At 45.2% G+C, this 17,589-nt stretch overlaps 1 protein-coding gene across 2 annotated transcripts in view; it reads left to right on the top strand.

The window, feature by feature from the left end:
• LOC137430819 (sorcin) overlaps nucleotides 1-17,589 on the top strand; it is a 70,703-nt gene that overhangs the window by 44,285 nt on the left and 8,829 nt on the right. For both annotated transcript variants that reach the window (XM_068121606.2, XM_068121598.2), the window contains exon 6: nucleotides 1,937-2,050. In XM_068121606.2, the coding sequence (XP_067977707.1) occupies nucleotides 1,937-2,050 (114 nt within the window). The remainder of the gene's footprint in view (nucleotides 1-1,936; nucleotides 2,051-17,589) is intronic.

Here is a 17,589-nt window from a genome sequence, read left to right as displayed (position 1 = left end):
TGCATTAATTCGTCGTCTTGAACTCACATTTGGTATAACTGGTACTCCCCTTTCTTGGCTAATGTCCTATCTTACTGATTTTTATTTTTTTTTGTGTACTGAATCGAGGCTCGTGAAAGAGCTAACATTTATTTCACAAACAAATCAACCAGACAAACAAAATATATCAAAAGAGGGAGCGGAAGACAAGATGGGAAGAGAAGGGGAAGCACACAAATACTGGAAGGGATCTGTAAGGGATAGAGTGCAAACAGTTGTTGTCAATGGCCAGAAATCAGCCCCTTCTCCGCTTTCCTTTGGCGTTCCCCAGGGCTCAGTCCTGGGACCTATCCTCTTTCTTTTGTACACTCAGCCTCTATTTGATCTTGTTGCCAGACATATTCTGTCTCTGTGTGTGTGTGTGTCTGTGTGTGTGTGTGTCTCTCTCTGTGTGTGTCTCTCTCTCTCACACACACACACACAAACACACACACACACACACACACACTCTGTTGATCACCACGCCTTTGCGGATGACAATCAGCTATACAAAGGAAGCACGATTCAACAAATCGTGCCCACTGTTGAAGTGTTCGAAGGCTGTATTGCCGACGTGAAGGCGTGGATGACCCAAAACAAACTTCAGCTGAACGATGCTAAAACAGAGTCTATGATTGTAAGATCGCACAGATGTCCTCTACAATGTTTACTTCCTACCACTATTCATGTTGGTGAAACCGACGTAAACTTTCGTCGGCCAAGAACCTTGGTGTGGTTTTCGACTGTAACATGACATTTTCCAAGCAAGTACTTCAAACTTGCAAATCAGCATACTTCCAGCTGCGAAAGATCGCATCCATTCGCCACTTTCTTACTCCTCAGGCTGCTCTAACTCTGGTCTGTGCCCTTGTCCTCTCAAGGCTAGACTATTGTAATTCTTTGTATGCTGGCTGCCGTCAGTTTCTCTTGGATAAGTTACAAAAGGTTCAAAACTCTGCCGCTCGTATTGTCTGAAAGGCGAAGACGTCTGACCATGTTACTCCGCTTCTTGAATCTTTACACTGGCTGCCTGTCTCTGCTCGTGTGCAATACAAAATTTGCACACAATGCTATAAATCATTGTGTGGAGCGGGACCTCACTATCTCTCCAATTTGCTCACTCTCTATGAACCTCGGCGACGGCTTCGTTCAAGTGACGACTCTATGACCTTAGAGCCACCGCGCACCAGCACCAAGTCCTTTGGCGAGAAATCCTTTTCCTTTGCTGCACCTCTGCTCTGGAATGACTTGCCTTCCTCTGTTCGACATGTTGACTCTCTTCCTGCCTTTAAAACCTCCCTCAAAACCTATCTGTTTCACAAGTCTTTCAAAGTCTAAGTCCTGTTTTCCCTTTGGTTTGAGGTGGGACAGAGATCGAGAGTATGTCTGTGTACATGTGCGGGGGAGGGAGGGGAGGAGGAGTACACATCTGTGGGTTTTGAATGGGGAGGGAGAGGAATAGGGCAAGAGTGAAGGTGTGTCTGTGTGTGTGTGTTTATGTGTGTGCGTTCGCATGATAATGTAAAGCGCCATGAGGGTCGTTAACTCTGCTTGATGGGGCCAGATAAGACTCCTTTATTATTATTATTTTTTTCGGCGAGCCGTCGCCGGCATCCTAAACAAATCCCTGCCTCAACTATTTCTGGGAAGGCAATAGCAAACCACGCAGTATAGCCCTCGTCAACAACAACTGCCTCCACTGCACCGACACCAACAAAGCAAGATACATCAGAATCAGAAAATGGTATCTTATAATGTTTATTTGACACCACCAAGCTATGATCTCAAGTGTAAATGCACTAACTTGAATGTTATTGTACTAATCTAACTTTAATGTGATCAAACCAATTACAACATTACAGACTAATTAAGTGGTCGTGTCTAACCAGGCTCTCTCTGCCCCTCGTCCTTAACCCAGGTTATCAGTTGAGTCCTGCTGTCATGAGCGCAATCGTACGCCGCTTTGGCAATACCGGAAAGATCGGTTTTGATGAGTTTGTCGCATGCTGCGTCAAGCTGAGGGCGCTCACAGGTATGGAGGACCCCACCTGATCATACTTCCACATTTCCACCTTTTACAATTATCAGATGGTAACAACACTTGCTGCTTCACCTGTCCATCAAGAGAATGCAGACATCACCTGACCTCAATAGATAAAGCAAGTAGACTACAAAAGAGCAACCTACGTACAGGATGTTCACCAACCATAATGTCCTTCGGAGGGCTGGAATTGGAGAGGGTTCTACACCACCAGAGATAGTCTCAGTTAATGGTAAATGCTGGTGTTCCCACACAAGATGTAAAACTGATTTTAGTTTTATATACATGATGGAGGCTAAGCCTGGTGTTGGCTTAGCGGTTCGGGTGCCGGCTTGGGATCCTAGGATCCTGGGTTCGAATCCCGGTCGATCGCTGAATTAACGCCAGGGGGGTTGACTCGGCCTGCAATCCTTCCGAGGTCGGCAGATTGAGTACCAGCTTGCTGGGATGAATGATCCCGGTGTGTACCCCGGTTTAGAATAGGTACACCGTATCCCTGCGCATCGTAAGAGGCGACCAAGGGTTGGCGTCAGGAAGGGCATCCGGCCATAAAAAACATTGCCTCAAAACATGGAACCATGATTGTCATGGGGCCCGCAAGGCTAACCCCCGCTCTAGCGGGGAAAATGGCCTTAAAACGATCATTCATACATACATGATGGAGGCTCAAGAAAGTGCAAGAACAAAATGGACGGAAAAAATGTAAAGGGGGAAACACCATCAGCAGAGTAGAAGTGAGAGTGAGATCAAGGGGAAGGAGAGGACACCTGGGTGAACAAGCTGCACACAAGCTGAATGAAAAACCACAAGAAGAGGAAGGAAAAAGTGGGGATGAAACAGAAAAGGAACAAAACAATCAACCACGAGCAAAATAAAACGAGGGAAAGGAGGGTGGTCCACAAAAACCTGGAATAAAGGTGTGCTTGGGATGGGGTAATTTGGGGTAGAAGAGATCATGAGTATGGATGGGGCTTCACCTGTGGTAGTGGAGGATGTTTTGTAGTGGAGGATGTGGTAGTGGAGGATGTGGTAGTGGAGGATGTGGTAGTGGAGGATGTTTTGCAGTGGAGGATGTTTTGTAGAGGAGGATGTGGTAGTGGAGACCAAGCTGCACAGTTTGTTTTGTATTCTATGATGGGCCAGATCTGGATTCGGACGTGAACCAAAATATAATCGCTTGTTCTTGTGGCCGAAGCTTGTTCTTGCGTTCATCACCTTTGTTACACATCACCACATCACCTGTTTGTTACAAAAAGCACCCTTATACACCACCCCATTGAACCTTTATTGAAATACTATTGGGGTCGTGGCTGCTTTCCGCCGCCGAAATCCAGCGCGGCTTGGGCGATTCTGCCCCTGTTTGGAGAACACCCAGCGAGGCCTTCATCGGGGCCGAGCGAGCAAGAATTCCACTACCGAAATCCAGCGCGGCTTGGGCGATTTTGCCCCTGTTTGGAGAACACCCAGCGAGACCTTCATCGGGGCCAAGCGAGCAAGGGCGTGTCGGGACCTGGTTCGCGCCATTGACCGAGTGGTTTGCACCAACCGGAGCTGTTTTCGGATGACGTGCTGATGTTCTTGGACTTCGCAGCAGGCTCTGGGCCGACGTGCATCGAAGTCCTTTCCAAGGGTGTGGTGCTGACCGGGCCGCTGTGGTGCTGACCAGGTAAGCGTGGTGTGGTGCTGATCAGGCTGACGTGGTGTGGTGCTGACCGGGCTGACGTGGTGTGGTGCTGACCGGGCTGACGTGGTGTGGTGCTGACCGGGCTGACGTGGTGTGGTGCTGACCGGGCTGACCAGGCTGACGTGGTGCTGACCAGGCCGCCGTGGTGTGGTGCTGACCGGGCCGCCGTGGTGTGGTGCTGACCGGGCAAACGTGGTGTGGTGCTGACCGGGCTGACCTGGTGCTGACCAGGCTGCCGTGGTGCTGACCGGGCAAACGTGGTGTGGTGCTGACCAGGCAAACGTGGTGTGGTGCTGACCGGGCAAACGTGGTGTGGTGCTGACCGGGCCACCGTGGTGCTGACCGGGCCGCTGTGGTGCTGACCAGGCAAACGTGGTGTGGTGCTGACCGGGCCGCCGTGATGCCCCCCCAGAATTTCCATGTTTTAGACGTTTCCCTGTGGACACCCTGGATACCATGGATTTAGAATAGGTACACCTTATCCCTGCGTGTCGTAAGAGACGACTAAGAGGGTTGGCGTCAGGTAGGGCATCCGGCCATAAAAAAAAAAACCATTGCCTCAAAAAGAGAACCATGACAATTACAACTACATATGGGCAGGGTACAGCCCGAAGTGGAGATCGGTTTCTGAGGTTTGGGACATGGAATGTCGGGACAATGAGAGGGAGATCAGGAGAAGTGGTGGAAGTATTGGTCAGAAGAAGAGTGGACATATGTTGTGTGCAAGAGTCGAGATGGAAGGGAAGTGGTGTGAGAATGGTGAAGGGTAGGCAGGGACAGAAATACAAGTTTGTGTGGCAAGAGCGCCTGGAGGGCGTGAATGGTGTTGGTGTCCTGTTTTCTGAGGAGTTTGCAGACAGTGTGCTGAGTGTGACGAGAGTGAGTGATAGGTTGATGATGGTGAAAATTATGATTGGAAAGCTCTTGGTGAACGTCATCTCGGGATATGCTCCGCAGGTTGGTCGGAGCGATGAAGAGAAAGACAAGTTCTGGTGTGCGATAGGGAAGCTGATGGAAAACGTGAAAGATTAGGAAGTTGTTGTGGTAGGAGGAGACCTAAATGGACATGTGGGAAGGAGTATGGATGGTTTTGAGGGAGTTCATGGGGGTTACGGATATGGTGTGAGAAATGGAGAAGGTGAAAGGATTTTGGAGTTTGCTGATGGAGCTGATTTGGTGATTTGTAATACTCAGTTCCAGAAAGAGGATAATAAGCTTGTTACATACACGTCAGGTGGGTCGACAACAACCTTTGACTATCTGATGGTGCGTAGGCGAGATAGGGGGCACCTCCGGGACACAAAGGTGATCCCGGGGGAGGAGGCTGTTTCACAGCACCACTTGGTTGTCTGCGACATAAGGGTGAAAGGTGCGAGGAGAGCTCGGCGGGTGAAGTACCAACCGAGAATGAAGGTGTGGAGGTTGAAAGAGGTGACAGTAAGGGAGGCATTAAAAGAGGCTGAGTAGGGTAGAGGATGATGTGGTTGAGCTTGAAAGTGGTTGGATGTCAATGAAAGATAGTCTGTTGGGAGCCGTTGGTGAGGTATGTGGATGGATAAAAGGACCACCGAGGCACTCGGAAACATGGTGGTGGGATGATGAAGTTGGAAAGAGGATTGACGAGAAGAGGAAGAAGTTCAAGGAGTGGCAGAAGGCGAAGGGTACGGGAGCAGAAACAGCAGAGCATGAAAGTTATAAGGCAGCCAAGAAGGCTGCAAAGAAAGAGGTAGCAAATGCGCAGGATGCATGTCGGAAAATGTTCGGAGAACGCTTTAATTCGGAAGAGGGTCAGAGAGCAGTATTCAGGATTGCAAAGCAGATAGCGAAAGAGAGGTGTGATGTGATGGGGGTGAGTTGCTTGAAGGATGAAGTGGGACAAATCGTTGTGGACCCAGGTGGAATTAAAGGAAGATGGAAAAGATATATGGAAATGCTGTTGAATACAGATAATGAATGGGATGGCAACATAGAGAGTAACCCACTTTTAGGACCGGCAGAGAAGATAACTGAGAAGGAAGTTGAGGAAGCGATAAAAGCAATGAAGAGTAGAAAAGCGGGAGGGCCGACGGGAGTTGTGGGAGATATGTTGAAGGCAGCAGGAAGTTGGGGTGTGAAGAGAATGACAGAGAGCTGTAATCTGGTGGTGAAAGAAGGCCAAGAAGGCCGCATTCGGCCTTCTTAACACCGAGAAAGACTTGGCTGAAGATGGTGGAAGAAGAAATGCGGGCAAGCGGGTTAACAAGGAGAGATGCAGAAAATAGGGCAAGATGGAGAAGATTGTCAGGGGACCACAAGGCCAACCCCCGCTCGAGCAGGGAAAATGGCCTTAAAATGCATGTTGTTGTTGTTTGTTCTTGTGGCCTAACCATGTGGCCTAACCATGGCGATCTTACAATCATAGACTCTGGTTTAGCATCGTTCAGCTGAAGTTTGTTTTGGGTCATCCACGCCTTCACGTCGGCAATACAACCTTCGAACACTTCAACAGTGGGCACGATTTGTTGAATCGTGCTTCCTTTGTATAGCTGATTGTCATCCGCAAAGGCGTGGTGATCAACAGAGTGTGTGTGTGTGTGTGTGTGTGTGTGTGTGTGTGTGTGTGTGTGTGTGTGTGTGTGTGTGTGTGTGTGTGTGTGTGTGTGAGAGAGAGAGAGAGAGAGAGAGAGAGACACACACACACACAGACACACACACACACAGAGACAGAATATGTCTGGCAACAAGATCAAATAGAGGCTGAGTGTACAAAAGAAAGAGGATAGGTCCCAGGACTGAGCCCTGGGGAACGCCAAAGGAAAGCGGAGAAGGGGCTGATTTCTGGCCATTGACAACAACTGTTTGCACTCTATCCCTTACAGATCCCTTCCAGTATTTGTGTGCTTCCCCTTCTCTTCCCATCTTGTCTTCTGCTCCCTCTTTTGATATATTTTGTTTGTCTGGTTGATTTGTTTGTGAAATAAATGTTAGCTCTTTCACGAGCCTCGATTCAGTACACAAAAAAAAAAAAAAAACCCATCCAACAAGTTTTGTCACAACGTTTTGAAATATCATGCTATATATAATTTTCGACCCAATCAACCAATGGTGAAGATTCACTTTAAAAATTATTGTATCCGGATTTTCACCAAAATCTATTCAAATCTTCCATTTCACACACCCAACCTGTCCACCAAGTTTCGTCCAAATCTGTCCACAACTTTGAGATATCCTATCCACAGACAAACATGGGTGAAAGTCATACCTCTGCTCCACTGAAGGTGCACGCAGGTTAATTAGAAAACATCCCAAAATGCAAAGCCCACACAGATACACTTTGAATTCGAACTGAACTTGACGAAAACAGCAATATATATCTATATATATACTTTTTTTTTTTTTCTTCTGTCTTCTTCTATCCATCTTCTATAAATCTATCTTCTATCTCCAGTCGCGTGAAAAAGTAAGTACACCCCATGTAAAGTTTTGACTTTTTCAACATATATCAACATACAGCTATTTGATCTTCATTTCAACAATATTGATAGATAAAGGTGATATAATATAACAAATATCATGAAACATTTTCATTTTGTAGTCAATTGTATAATTTTAATAAAGATAAATGCAAATTTCACATGTGGAAAAAGTAAGGCCCCGGGAAGAATATAAGCTTGGTGGCGAGGCCGGTCAAGGCCGCCTCGGCCAGGCCCATTTCACAATGTCTTCTTCTTCTTACAAAATTCTCTTGAAGTACAACTTATACACTTTATAGGAATATCTGACTGATTGCAACACATGCTTTCAAAATTCTCCCTTGCGGGGCCTGACAAAAGATAGAACAAGGAATCGTTGAGCACTAACTGATACTGGGCTCGCGTCAGACCTATGTACGGTACAGAAAATTACATTCATTCAAAAGAACCCGGGCAACGCCGGGTGCATTCAGCTAGTATATCATATATATCATTTAGTGTTCTCCACATTCTCAAAAGAGGTTTGTTGAAATTTTGAAGAAAGCTCAAATGGGGAAAAGCTTATGACCTGCACAGACACACAAACTCAAATCTTTATAATATTGAGGGGGAATTACTTTGTAATAAATGTCTCCTACCGGCCCTAACCCAGTGAAAAATTGGTGAAACGCCCCAAAACTCAAACTTGTTCTGTAATTTAGCAAATAAAGAAACACAGGTGCTTTATAAAACCAGCAGTTTCGCAGTGGCAGTCAGGCTGATGAAGGCCTATTTATACTCATTGTGAATGACCTTTTGACCCAATTATTAAGCCTCCCCCGAAACTCCTGGAGCATACCTTTGCTGTTGTAGGGCCTGTTTCTACAATTGGCACCCCCAATTTTTATTGGTGCAGCACAGAGTTTCTTAGACCTTTCGGAGTACGAAACCACCATTTAAAAATTACTTTCTTTTTTTGTTCCTTCCTGCACTCCCAACACTATCCCAGAGCTGGCAGGGAATTTCGGAATGAAATGTTGCATCAATGCGAATATAAAGTGTGCAGGGTTGACCTTGACCTAATTTTTAAGGTCATGACGTAAATAAACATTTCACTATAACTTGACTGAAGTTTGTCCATTCAGAATGAGATACCCTCAGCCAATAGCAAGCTGCATTTAAGCTTAAATTACATCATAACCATCCGAGTTAAAAATCAGTCTTCTACCCCGAGGTTATTTTTCTGCCAATGTTCGAAGATGCAAGAAATAAAATGTTGCATCAATAATGGTAACAAGTGTATCGGGTTTACTATTTTTGGACGACATATTAAGGTCATGACCCAATTTTATACATTCAAAATTTTACACCATAATTTGACTAAAGTTAGCCTGCAACAGAATTGCCATCCACAGTTAGCCCAAAGCAAGCCATTTTGATGCTTAATTTACAGCATACCCATCTGGGTTAAAGGTCAAGGTCAAATGGCAGTCTGGCAAAAGTTTTTTTTTTTTTAATCATTGCTCAATTTTGCCAATGTGGAATCTCAGACCACATGGCCTTCCAATACATTTTTGAATCATATTCGTTGATCTGCCCTGAAGTTGTGCATCTGATATTTGTTTTGTGTCCTTGACATACGTTTTTGGATTGACCTAATTAACAAAAAACACTATTGATCATAACTTGAATAGGTATCCTCCAATTCTCATGATATTGAGTTTTATGGATAGTTTGCAGATGGGGACATATTTTCTGTATTTACACTCCCAACACTAAATGTTGAAATGCAAGGTTTTCTTGTGGTCCAAAAAAAGATGGCCATCATTGGATCACAGGCCGAGGGTAAGTTGATCACAGAAATGTAGTTAATTAGTGTTATCCATATTCTCATGAAAGGTTTGTTGAAAATTTCATGACAAAAGTACAAATGGTAAAAATGCTCTGCCCTGGATACAGAGACACATGCATGGCTTATTACAAAACCCCGTCTCCTGCTGCACCGGCTAACAGCAGCCGGTAACTCCAGATTGCACAAGTTAAAGTGTACCAAATATCTGCAAAAAATGATTCTCCTCTCCCCACCCAACATGTGTTAAAATTGAACAAGGATGTGGTTAACAATGCATTCTGAATGATCGTTTTAAGGCAATTTTCCCTGCTAGAGCGGGGGTTAGCCTTGCGGGCCCCATGACAATTATGGTTCCCTGTTTTGAGGCAATGCTTTTATGGCCGGATGCCCTTCCTGACGCCAACCCTCAATCGCCTCTTACGATGCGCAGGGATAGCGGTGTACCTATTCTAAATCAGGGTACACACCGTGATCATTCATCCCAGCAAGCTGGTACTCAATTTGCCGACCTCGGAAGGATGACAGGCTGAGTCAACCCCCCTGGCGTTAATTCAGCGATCGACGGGGATTCGAACCCAGGATCCTAGGATCCAAAGCCGGCACCCTAACCGCTAAGCCAACACCAGGCAAAAATAATATATAAAAATAAAATTACAAAATGCAATCATTAAAAAACGAGACCAAAAGTCTAACAGTGGCGTAGCCAGGCTTGTAAAATATTATAAACCACAAACACACATGATTAGCTTTTTAAACAATTGCTAATGCTGTTTATGACATTAAACAAAGAAATTTGAAGGAATCCCGACATTCATGAGGAAAGTTTTACTTGCAGAACTGAGCGAAGATCTACTGTAATCTACATACGCCAAAAGGGTTGGAGGTGTGCTCATTTACCAAGCAGCTTGCCAGCGCGTGCCAAGCCAACCGTTCCTTCAGGGTTTTGAATGGAGTGCTTGCTCGAATGCTTAAACCACTTGGCGATCTCTCCACAAGAAACTTGGAAAATGAACACACCCAATGTTCTTGAGACCCGACCATATATCGACTGTAATCTATGTACCCCAAAGGGGAATGATCTTTCCTGCAGCTCTCAAAGTGAGCGGGTGTTTACGTCGTAATGACAGCATATACATAATGACGTAGCATGACAGCCAGACACAAAACTTCTGCTACTTTAATTATATTTAAGATATATATTTAATCTCCAGTAATGTTGCAGTCACGACAAAGGGATTATTGTTACGATTAGATTTACTATAATAACGTTACATTATTACTACGGAAATATTAGTTTTGAAAAACCGAGGTGAATTCCTTACTTCCACGGTTATACCGCTTCAATCCATCAACTTTCCATTTACGACATTGGGATTAAAGTGTTATGATTATATTTACTATATTATTAGGTTTACTCTCCATGAAATGGAGAGTAACCTATTATTACTGCTCGAGTTTTTCTTATTATTATTATTATTATTCCGCCCTATTTTGCACCTCCGAAAACTTCATAATTAATGTTCTCAGCAACCCCTGGTCAGATCGACAGGAAATTTTCAGCAAATGATCGTCTCGGCTCCTAGAATTTTTTAATGCTAATTATGACGTCATATGTCACGTGGTATGGACGCCATCTTGTAAAACAAATTCAACTTTTCCCCTCTGTATCTCCGAAACGGATAATGGAAAAATTTGAGGAATGGCTCATTCTAAAGAACTCTTCAATGCGAACAAAAGACATGTGTATCGAGTATATTTAGAATTCGTCAAACAAAAAATTTTCTCCCCCGAAAATGGGTTTTATTCCCAGATGCGTAGTTAAAAAAAACTCAGATTGCAGAAAATTTCGAAGTCATACGTCACATGGTTCGGCCGCCATCTTGTTTTTCGTGAAAAAACACAAAAACCCGTTTTTCTCCGCAACGGCTGAACGGATCGAGCCCAAACTTGGCATGCATATTCGCATACCCATGACGAACAAAAAAGTCAACGAGCACGACGTCATCCGACACATGGTTTCAGAGTTATGACGTTTTAAAGCTCAAACAAGAAATGGTATCACCTCCATAATTTGTGGAGATATCGAGTGGAAACTTTACACAATTGTTCCTCATGGGGGGATGTTTCAATGTTACTTGAGACGTTTTGATAAGTCACGTGGTTTGGCCGCAATAAATAATGGAAGTTAAATTTTAAAAAGCTTGCAACTCTTGTACCACTGCATGGATCGACTTGAATTTTTAATGCAATGTAGAGCTCTTATCAAGAGGAAGAAGTGTGCAAAATTTCAAGAGGATTGGATGTACGATCTCGAAGCTTTGTCTTTATTGTTGAAAGAAGAAGAAACGCACCGTTTTGTCCTTCCAGAACGTGATCTCTATCACACGATCTCCCACGGTCATTTGAACCTCAAATAAATTTCCAATTGAAGATTTGTCAATAGGTGAGGTATATTAACAAACGAATAAAACAGATTTGGTCAAATTCTGACTTTTTTTAAATCGATCGCATTTCACACAAAGTTGTGAGAAACTAAAGAAGAAGAAACGCACAATTTGTCCTTCCAGGACGTGATCACTATCACACGATCTCCCGCGGTCATTTCCAACCTCAAATGAAATTCCAATTGAAGATTTGTCAATAGGTGAGGAATATTAACAAACGAATGAAACAGATTTGGTCAAATTCTGACTTTTTTTAACTAGATCGCATTTCACACAAAGTTGTGAGAAACTAAAGAAGAAGAAGAATCGTTTGGCTTCTCAGATAAAATTAAATAATTCTGTCTGCAATTTCAGGTTAATTTTATTTTTTAAATGGCTTTTTCTGCAATCAGTGCATGGATTGACATGTGTGTATGTGTGTGGGGGAGGGGTGTGTGTGTGTGTGTGTGTGTGTGTGTGTGTGTGTGTGTGTGTGTGTGTGTGTATGTGTGTGTGTGTGTGTGGGTGTGTGTGTGTGTGTGTGTGTGTGGATGTGTGTGTGTGTGGATGTGTGTGTGGGGGGTGGGGGGGGTGGATATGTGTGTCTGTGGAGGTTGGAGGGTGTTGGGGTGTGTGTGTGGAGGTTGGAGGGTGTTGGGGTGTGCGTGTGGAGGGAGGGGTGTGTGTGTGTGTGTGTGTGTGTGGGCAGGGGGAGGGGGTGTTGGGGGTAGGGGATGTGCATTTGTCTGGAAGTGTGTGCATGTGGGGGGAGGGGTTGTGTGTGTGTGTGTGTGTGTGTGTGTGTGTGTGTGTGTGTGTGTGTGTGTGTCCAAGGGGGTTGTGTCAAAGCATGTCCAATGAAAGTGGGGTTGTATCAAAAGTGGGTGCGAGTAAACCGGTCATCACTGCCAGCAGTTTTAAAGTGGCAGTTCTAGTTAGGTTTACTCTCCATGAAATGGAGAGTAACCTATTATTACTGCTGGAGTTTTTCTTATTATTATTCTTCCACCCTATTTTGCACCTCCGAAAACTTCATAATTGATGTTCTCAGCAACCGCTGGTCGGATTGACAGGAAATTTTCAACAAATGATCGTCTCAGCTCCTAGAATTTTTTAATGCTAATTATGACGTCACAGGTCACGCAGTATGGGCGCCATCTTGTAAAACAAATTCAACTTTTCTCCTCTGTATCTCCGAAACGGCTCAATGGAAAAATTTGAGGAATGGCTCATTCTAAAGAACTCTTCAATGGGAACAAAAGACGTGTATTAAAAATGCTAACATTAAGAGGTTGGGATTCGTCAAACAAAAAATTTCCTCCCCCGAAAATGGGATTTTTTTCCCCCAGATGCTTAGCTAAAAAAAACTCAGATTGCAAAAATATTTCGAAGCCATACGTCACATGGTTCGGTCGCTATCTTGTTTTTCGTGAAAAAACACAAAAGCCCCTTTTTCTCCGCAACGGCTGAACGGATCGAGCCCAAACTTGGCATGCATATTCGCATACCCATGACGAACAAAAAAGTCAACGAGCACGACGTCATCCGACACATGGTTTCAGAGTTATGACGTTTTAAAGCTCAAACTAGAAATGGTATCACCTACATAATTTGTGGAGATATCGAGTGGAAACTTTACACAAATGTTCATCATGGGGGGATGTTTAAATGTTACTTGAGACGTTTTGATAAGTCACATAGTTTGGCCGCAATAAATAATGGAAGTTAAATTATAAAAAGCTTGTAACTCTTGAACCACTGCATTGATCGACTTGCATTTTTAATGCAATGTAGCTCTCATCAATCGGAACAAGGGTGCAAAATTTCAAGATGATTGGATGTACGGTCTCAAAGCGAAAAGTCTTTATTGTTGAAAGAAGAAGAAACACACCGATTTGTCCTTCCAGAACGTGATCACTATCACACGATCTCCCGCGGTCATTTCAACCTCAAATGAAATTCAAATTGCAGATTTGTGAAAAGGTGAGGCACATTAACAAACGAATTAAACAGATTTGGTCAAATTCTGACTTTTTTTAACTCAATCGCATTTCACTCAGTTATAAGCTGCTGAAGAAGAACATGTCCTTCCAGGACGTGATCACGATCACACGATCTCCCGCGGTCATTTCAACCTCAAATGAAATTCCAATTGCAGATTTGTCAATATAGTCCGGCAGCTAAGCTAAATATAGCATAACAATTGTGCATTTTGTGAGGAAAGCACCAAATTTGGAAGGAAAGCACCAAAGCAAAGAGGAAAGCACCAAAGCACCAAATTTGGAAGCTGTTCCACGATCCTCAGGCATGCTCGAAGTTAAGTAATTGTCACATTTGTATTTTTGTCGAAACTGTATTTATCTTACGTGTGTGTACATTTTGCATGTCCCTCGGGAGATTATCGGTGTTAATCTTTCATACCTGTAAAAAATAGTCGAGTATTTCGTGCCACGCGGCCTAGTTGTTGAAGCTTCCGACCTTGAGGCCTGGTTCTCTCCGGGCATCCAAAGCGGTTATTTTTTCATTCGTGTGTTTGTCAAATTTCAACTCGTTATTTTATAGTCCATGCGTTATTGTTTGTTTATAGTTAGTTTTGGTTTGAATTTCCTGTAACTCGTAATTAATTAATCGTGTTCTGCTCCGCGTGTGCGACCTTGAACCCCCATCGGTGTTTGTTTACAAAAGTCCCCTACATCGTGTTTTGCTTGGCTCTTAGTTTTTTCCCTTCTACCCCGAACATAATACTCTTTGTCTAACGTTTTAAATACGTTTATTTAAAATACCCCCACCCCCCAAAAAAACAAAATAAATAAATAAATAACCAAAAACATATATTTTCCTTTCTCCACGTGTGCTTTGTCTCATCCTGTACTTTCTGTCCAGGTGTGCTGTTCGCCCCGCCCCCATTATCTCATTGCCATCCACCTTTTGCCCTGTTCACGTGACTTGTGGTGGTCCCTCTCGGCTCTCCCCCCGTTGGTACTTTGTGCATATAAGATTGTCTACGGTTCTGTTTTAATATTATTTCAATATGTATAAACTTTCCCCTTCAGTGTTTTATCCAGTGGTATATTACAACACGCTGTTTTTCTTCCTATTTAAAAGGCTTTTTTCAAATTCCTCTCCATCTCATTCCACATCAAAAAAAAGAAATTCAATCTCTTATACGTCTCCCTCACAACATGGTCTAAATTCATATTCATTCCACCCCTCCTCCATCGTTCTGAATCGGATTGCGTACTTGAAAATCACAACAAACCCAATTTGTTATCAATGTTCGTCTTTCATTAATCATCCACTTTCGAAACTCCCCTCTTGCCCCTCCCCTCCAAATCCCCCCCCCCCTTGCACCGACACTCCTAAACTCCCCCCTTGCCCCTCCACTCCTGAACTCCCTCCTTGCCCTTCCCCTCCTAAACTCCCCCCTTGCCCCTCCCCACCAAATCCCCCCCTTACCCCTACACTCCTAAACTCCCCCCTTGCCCCTCCCCTCCTAAACTCCCCCCTTGCCCCTCCCCTCCTAAACTCCCCCCTCACTCCTCCCCTTCAAAACTCCCCCCCAACCCCTCCCATTCAAATCTCCCCCCATTCCATTCCTCTCCAATTCTCCCTCCTCCCCCAAGCTGCCTCCTCCCCACTTCGTCTCCCTTCTTTCTCATACCTCCACCCCCCCCCCAACCTTCTACTTTCCTCTGCCCCCCCCCCCCCCTCAAACAACCCCTCACTGTGCCTCATCCCTTCACCATCAAACCTTTCATCCTCCTCATCCTTACAGTTCTTGGAACTCTTCTGTAATCTCTGACACACTATCAACTGCTCTTCCTACCTCCCCCTCTCATCCTTCACCTTACCCTACTCCTCCCCTCCTCTGTCCTGTACCCGATGCTCCCCCTCTCTCTTCATTAACGGTATGGACCTCAAGCATCCGGGGCCTTCGCTCAAACCTGACTGATCTCTCCATACAGATTGCTTTTGACAATCCAGACTTGATCTGCTTAACAGAGGCTTTCCTCCTTCAAGATGTCTCTGATTCCTTAATATCTCTTCCTGGTTACTCCCTCCTCCGGTATGATAGACCTGAGCCTCGTCCTGGTGGTGGGGTGGCTATCTTTATCAAAAACTCTCTTCCTCACTCTCCTTGCACTGCCCTCTCTCCTCCTCACCCCCAGGAGTACCTCTGGCTGCGGCTTCCCCTCCGCTCCCACCTTTTGTTCATATGTGTTCTGTACCGTCCTCCAAACAGTGATGACTCCATTAACATTTCACTGTCTGACAACATGGACCAACTTCTATCCACTCATCCCAACTCTCTCTTCCTCATATGTGGTGACTTCAACTGTCATCATGCGAGCTGGTTGGGCGTGGGTTCCTCTCTCACCAATCATGGCACCTCAGCAAAGGACTTCTGTGACTCACTGGGATTGACACAATCCGTCAATTTCCCGACCCGGATCTCAGCCAATGGAGTATCTTCTCTTCTCGACTTGGTTATGACAAACTTCCCTGCTAATGTCTGCTGCTCTTCTTCTGCTCCAATCGGTTCTTCTGATCATGTGCTTGTCAAAGTGGACATCTCTCTGGCCATTCTCAGAGAGCCTCCTCAGCGTCGACGAGTCTGGCATTTCACTCAGGCCGACTGGGACGGTCTTCAAGCAGCCATAAATCGTCTGGATTGGTCTCCCATCTCCACTGCCTCTGACATCAATTCTTCCTGGGAATTCTTCCAAAGCAAACTGCTCTCTCTCATGCACAGATTTATCCCATCTCGTCTTCAGTTGTCTTACCCTTCCTCCCGTCCATGGTACTGTTACGTGGTCCCCTCGGTGACTACCTGGTCTCGGTGACCCCCGGACCGTGAGAGGACCTTCGCCAGCAAGTTGTATTATATATGCGCTTTCGCCACGCAATCCATATGAATTCCACCCAAGAGAAAACTGATGTTCCAGGATATATTTCAATGGTAATGATACCATACAATTTCAATGATACAACCACGGAGATTTTCCCCGAGCAATAAACAACAAACAACCATCAACAATTCCCAATCCACAATCAATTCCCTATATGATTAAGATGGCCATCTTATATATGTGTGTCCACTTCTGTACTCACGACCCCCTTTTGGTCTCTGACCCCTCACAATGTCTCTGGGCCCCTCCTGACCGAGATGCTGGTCGGCGTCGCCACCCTCGGGCGGTTGAACGAACCCCGGGTGGACGTGTTTCCACCGGGCAGGTATCGTACCAGGCACCGTGGCTGCAGCCCCTCATGGCCACGCGAAGCGGGTACGGTAAAGCAAGCCAAAAGCCCCACGCCGCTTGCAAGGCGTGTTACGTTAGGCCCCAACATGCGACCCGTACGCGTCTGTTTAGACGGTGCCGCGAACGGTGCCCGACGCGGGGTCGATGCACGGCCCCACGTCAACTTGACGTCTCCACCGGATAGGTACACGTCCCGGTAACTCCTCTCGCCAGACGGGCTTCGGAACGCCGCTTTTCCACGCAGCGCAAGGTCGATCCCACCTTTCGTCGGAGCGGGGCGAGGAAGAATACTACTCGTCACTTTTCTTCCTCGTGTCTTTTTCCTCTTCCGTTTCCGGTCACTTCCGTTTCCGGACACTTTTCAGAAGGGCTCCTGACCCTCCAACCACAACAACCCTTAATCTATTACACATGGATAAGCAAAGACCTGAATGGTAATTCACATACATTCACATAAATATGTAACACTCCCCCCCTTCAAGAAAGAAAGTTTGAACCCAGCGAAAACTTTCTTTGCCGGCCAATTTGGAGAAACAAACCAGATAACTCAACCCCCCCACATTATCAGTTCCCCCCGGGCACAGTTATCACTTAAAAATAAAGCAACCAACATTTCACCACAACCCCTCCAGATTACTCCCTCTGGACTAAGCACCAGCAACGACATTGTCCCTGCCAAATCAAACTCCATCTCATGACCCTCTGACTTTGACCGTCAGTTTCTTGTGAATGAAGGTTAAGGGGTTGATCAAAGATCCAAAGTTAAGCAACTCGATAGCACTTTTTCCGGGAGGCCAAGCCGAGTATTCACTACATGGATGCCTTTAGGAACGTGGAGTTCACGGTTAGTCCGTGCAGGAAAGTTCTCTACATGTGCGC

Source organism: Myxine glutinosa, chromosome 1 (genome assembly GCF_964187855.1).
Source record: "Myxine glutinosa chromosome 1, kmMyxGlut1.1, whole genome shotgun sequence".
In the NCBI taxonomy this organism is placed as follows: domain Eukaryota; kingdom Metazoa; phylum Chordata; class Myxini; order Myxiniformes; family Myxinidae; genus Myxine; species Myxine glutinosa.
The sequence above is the reverse complement of the archived record's forward strand: the minus strand, read 5'-3'. Positions and strand labels throughout refer to the sequence as shown.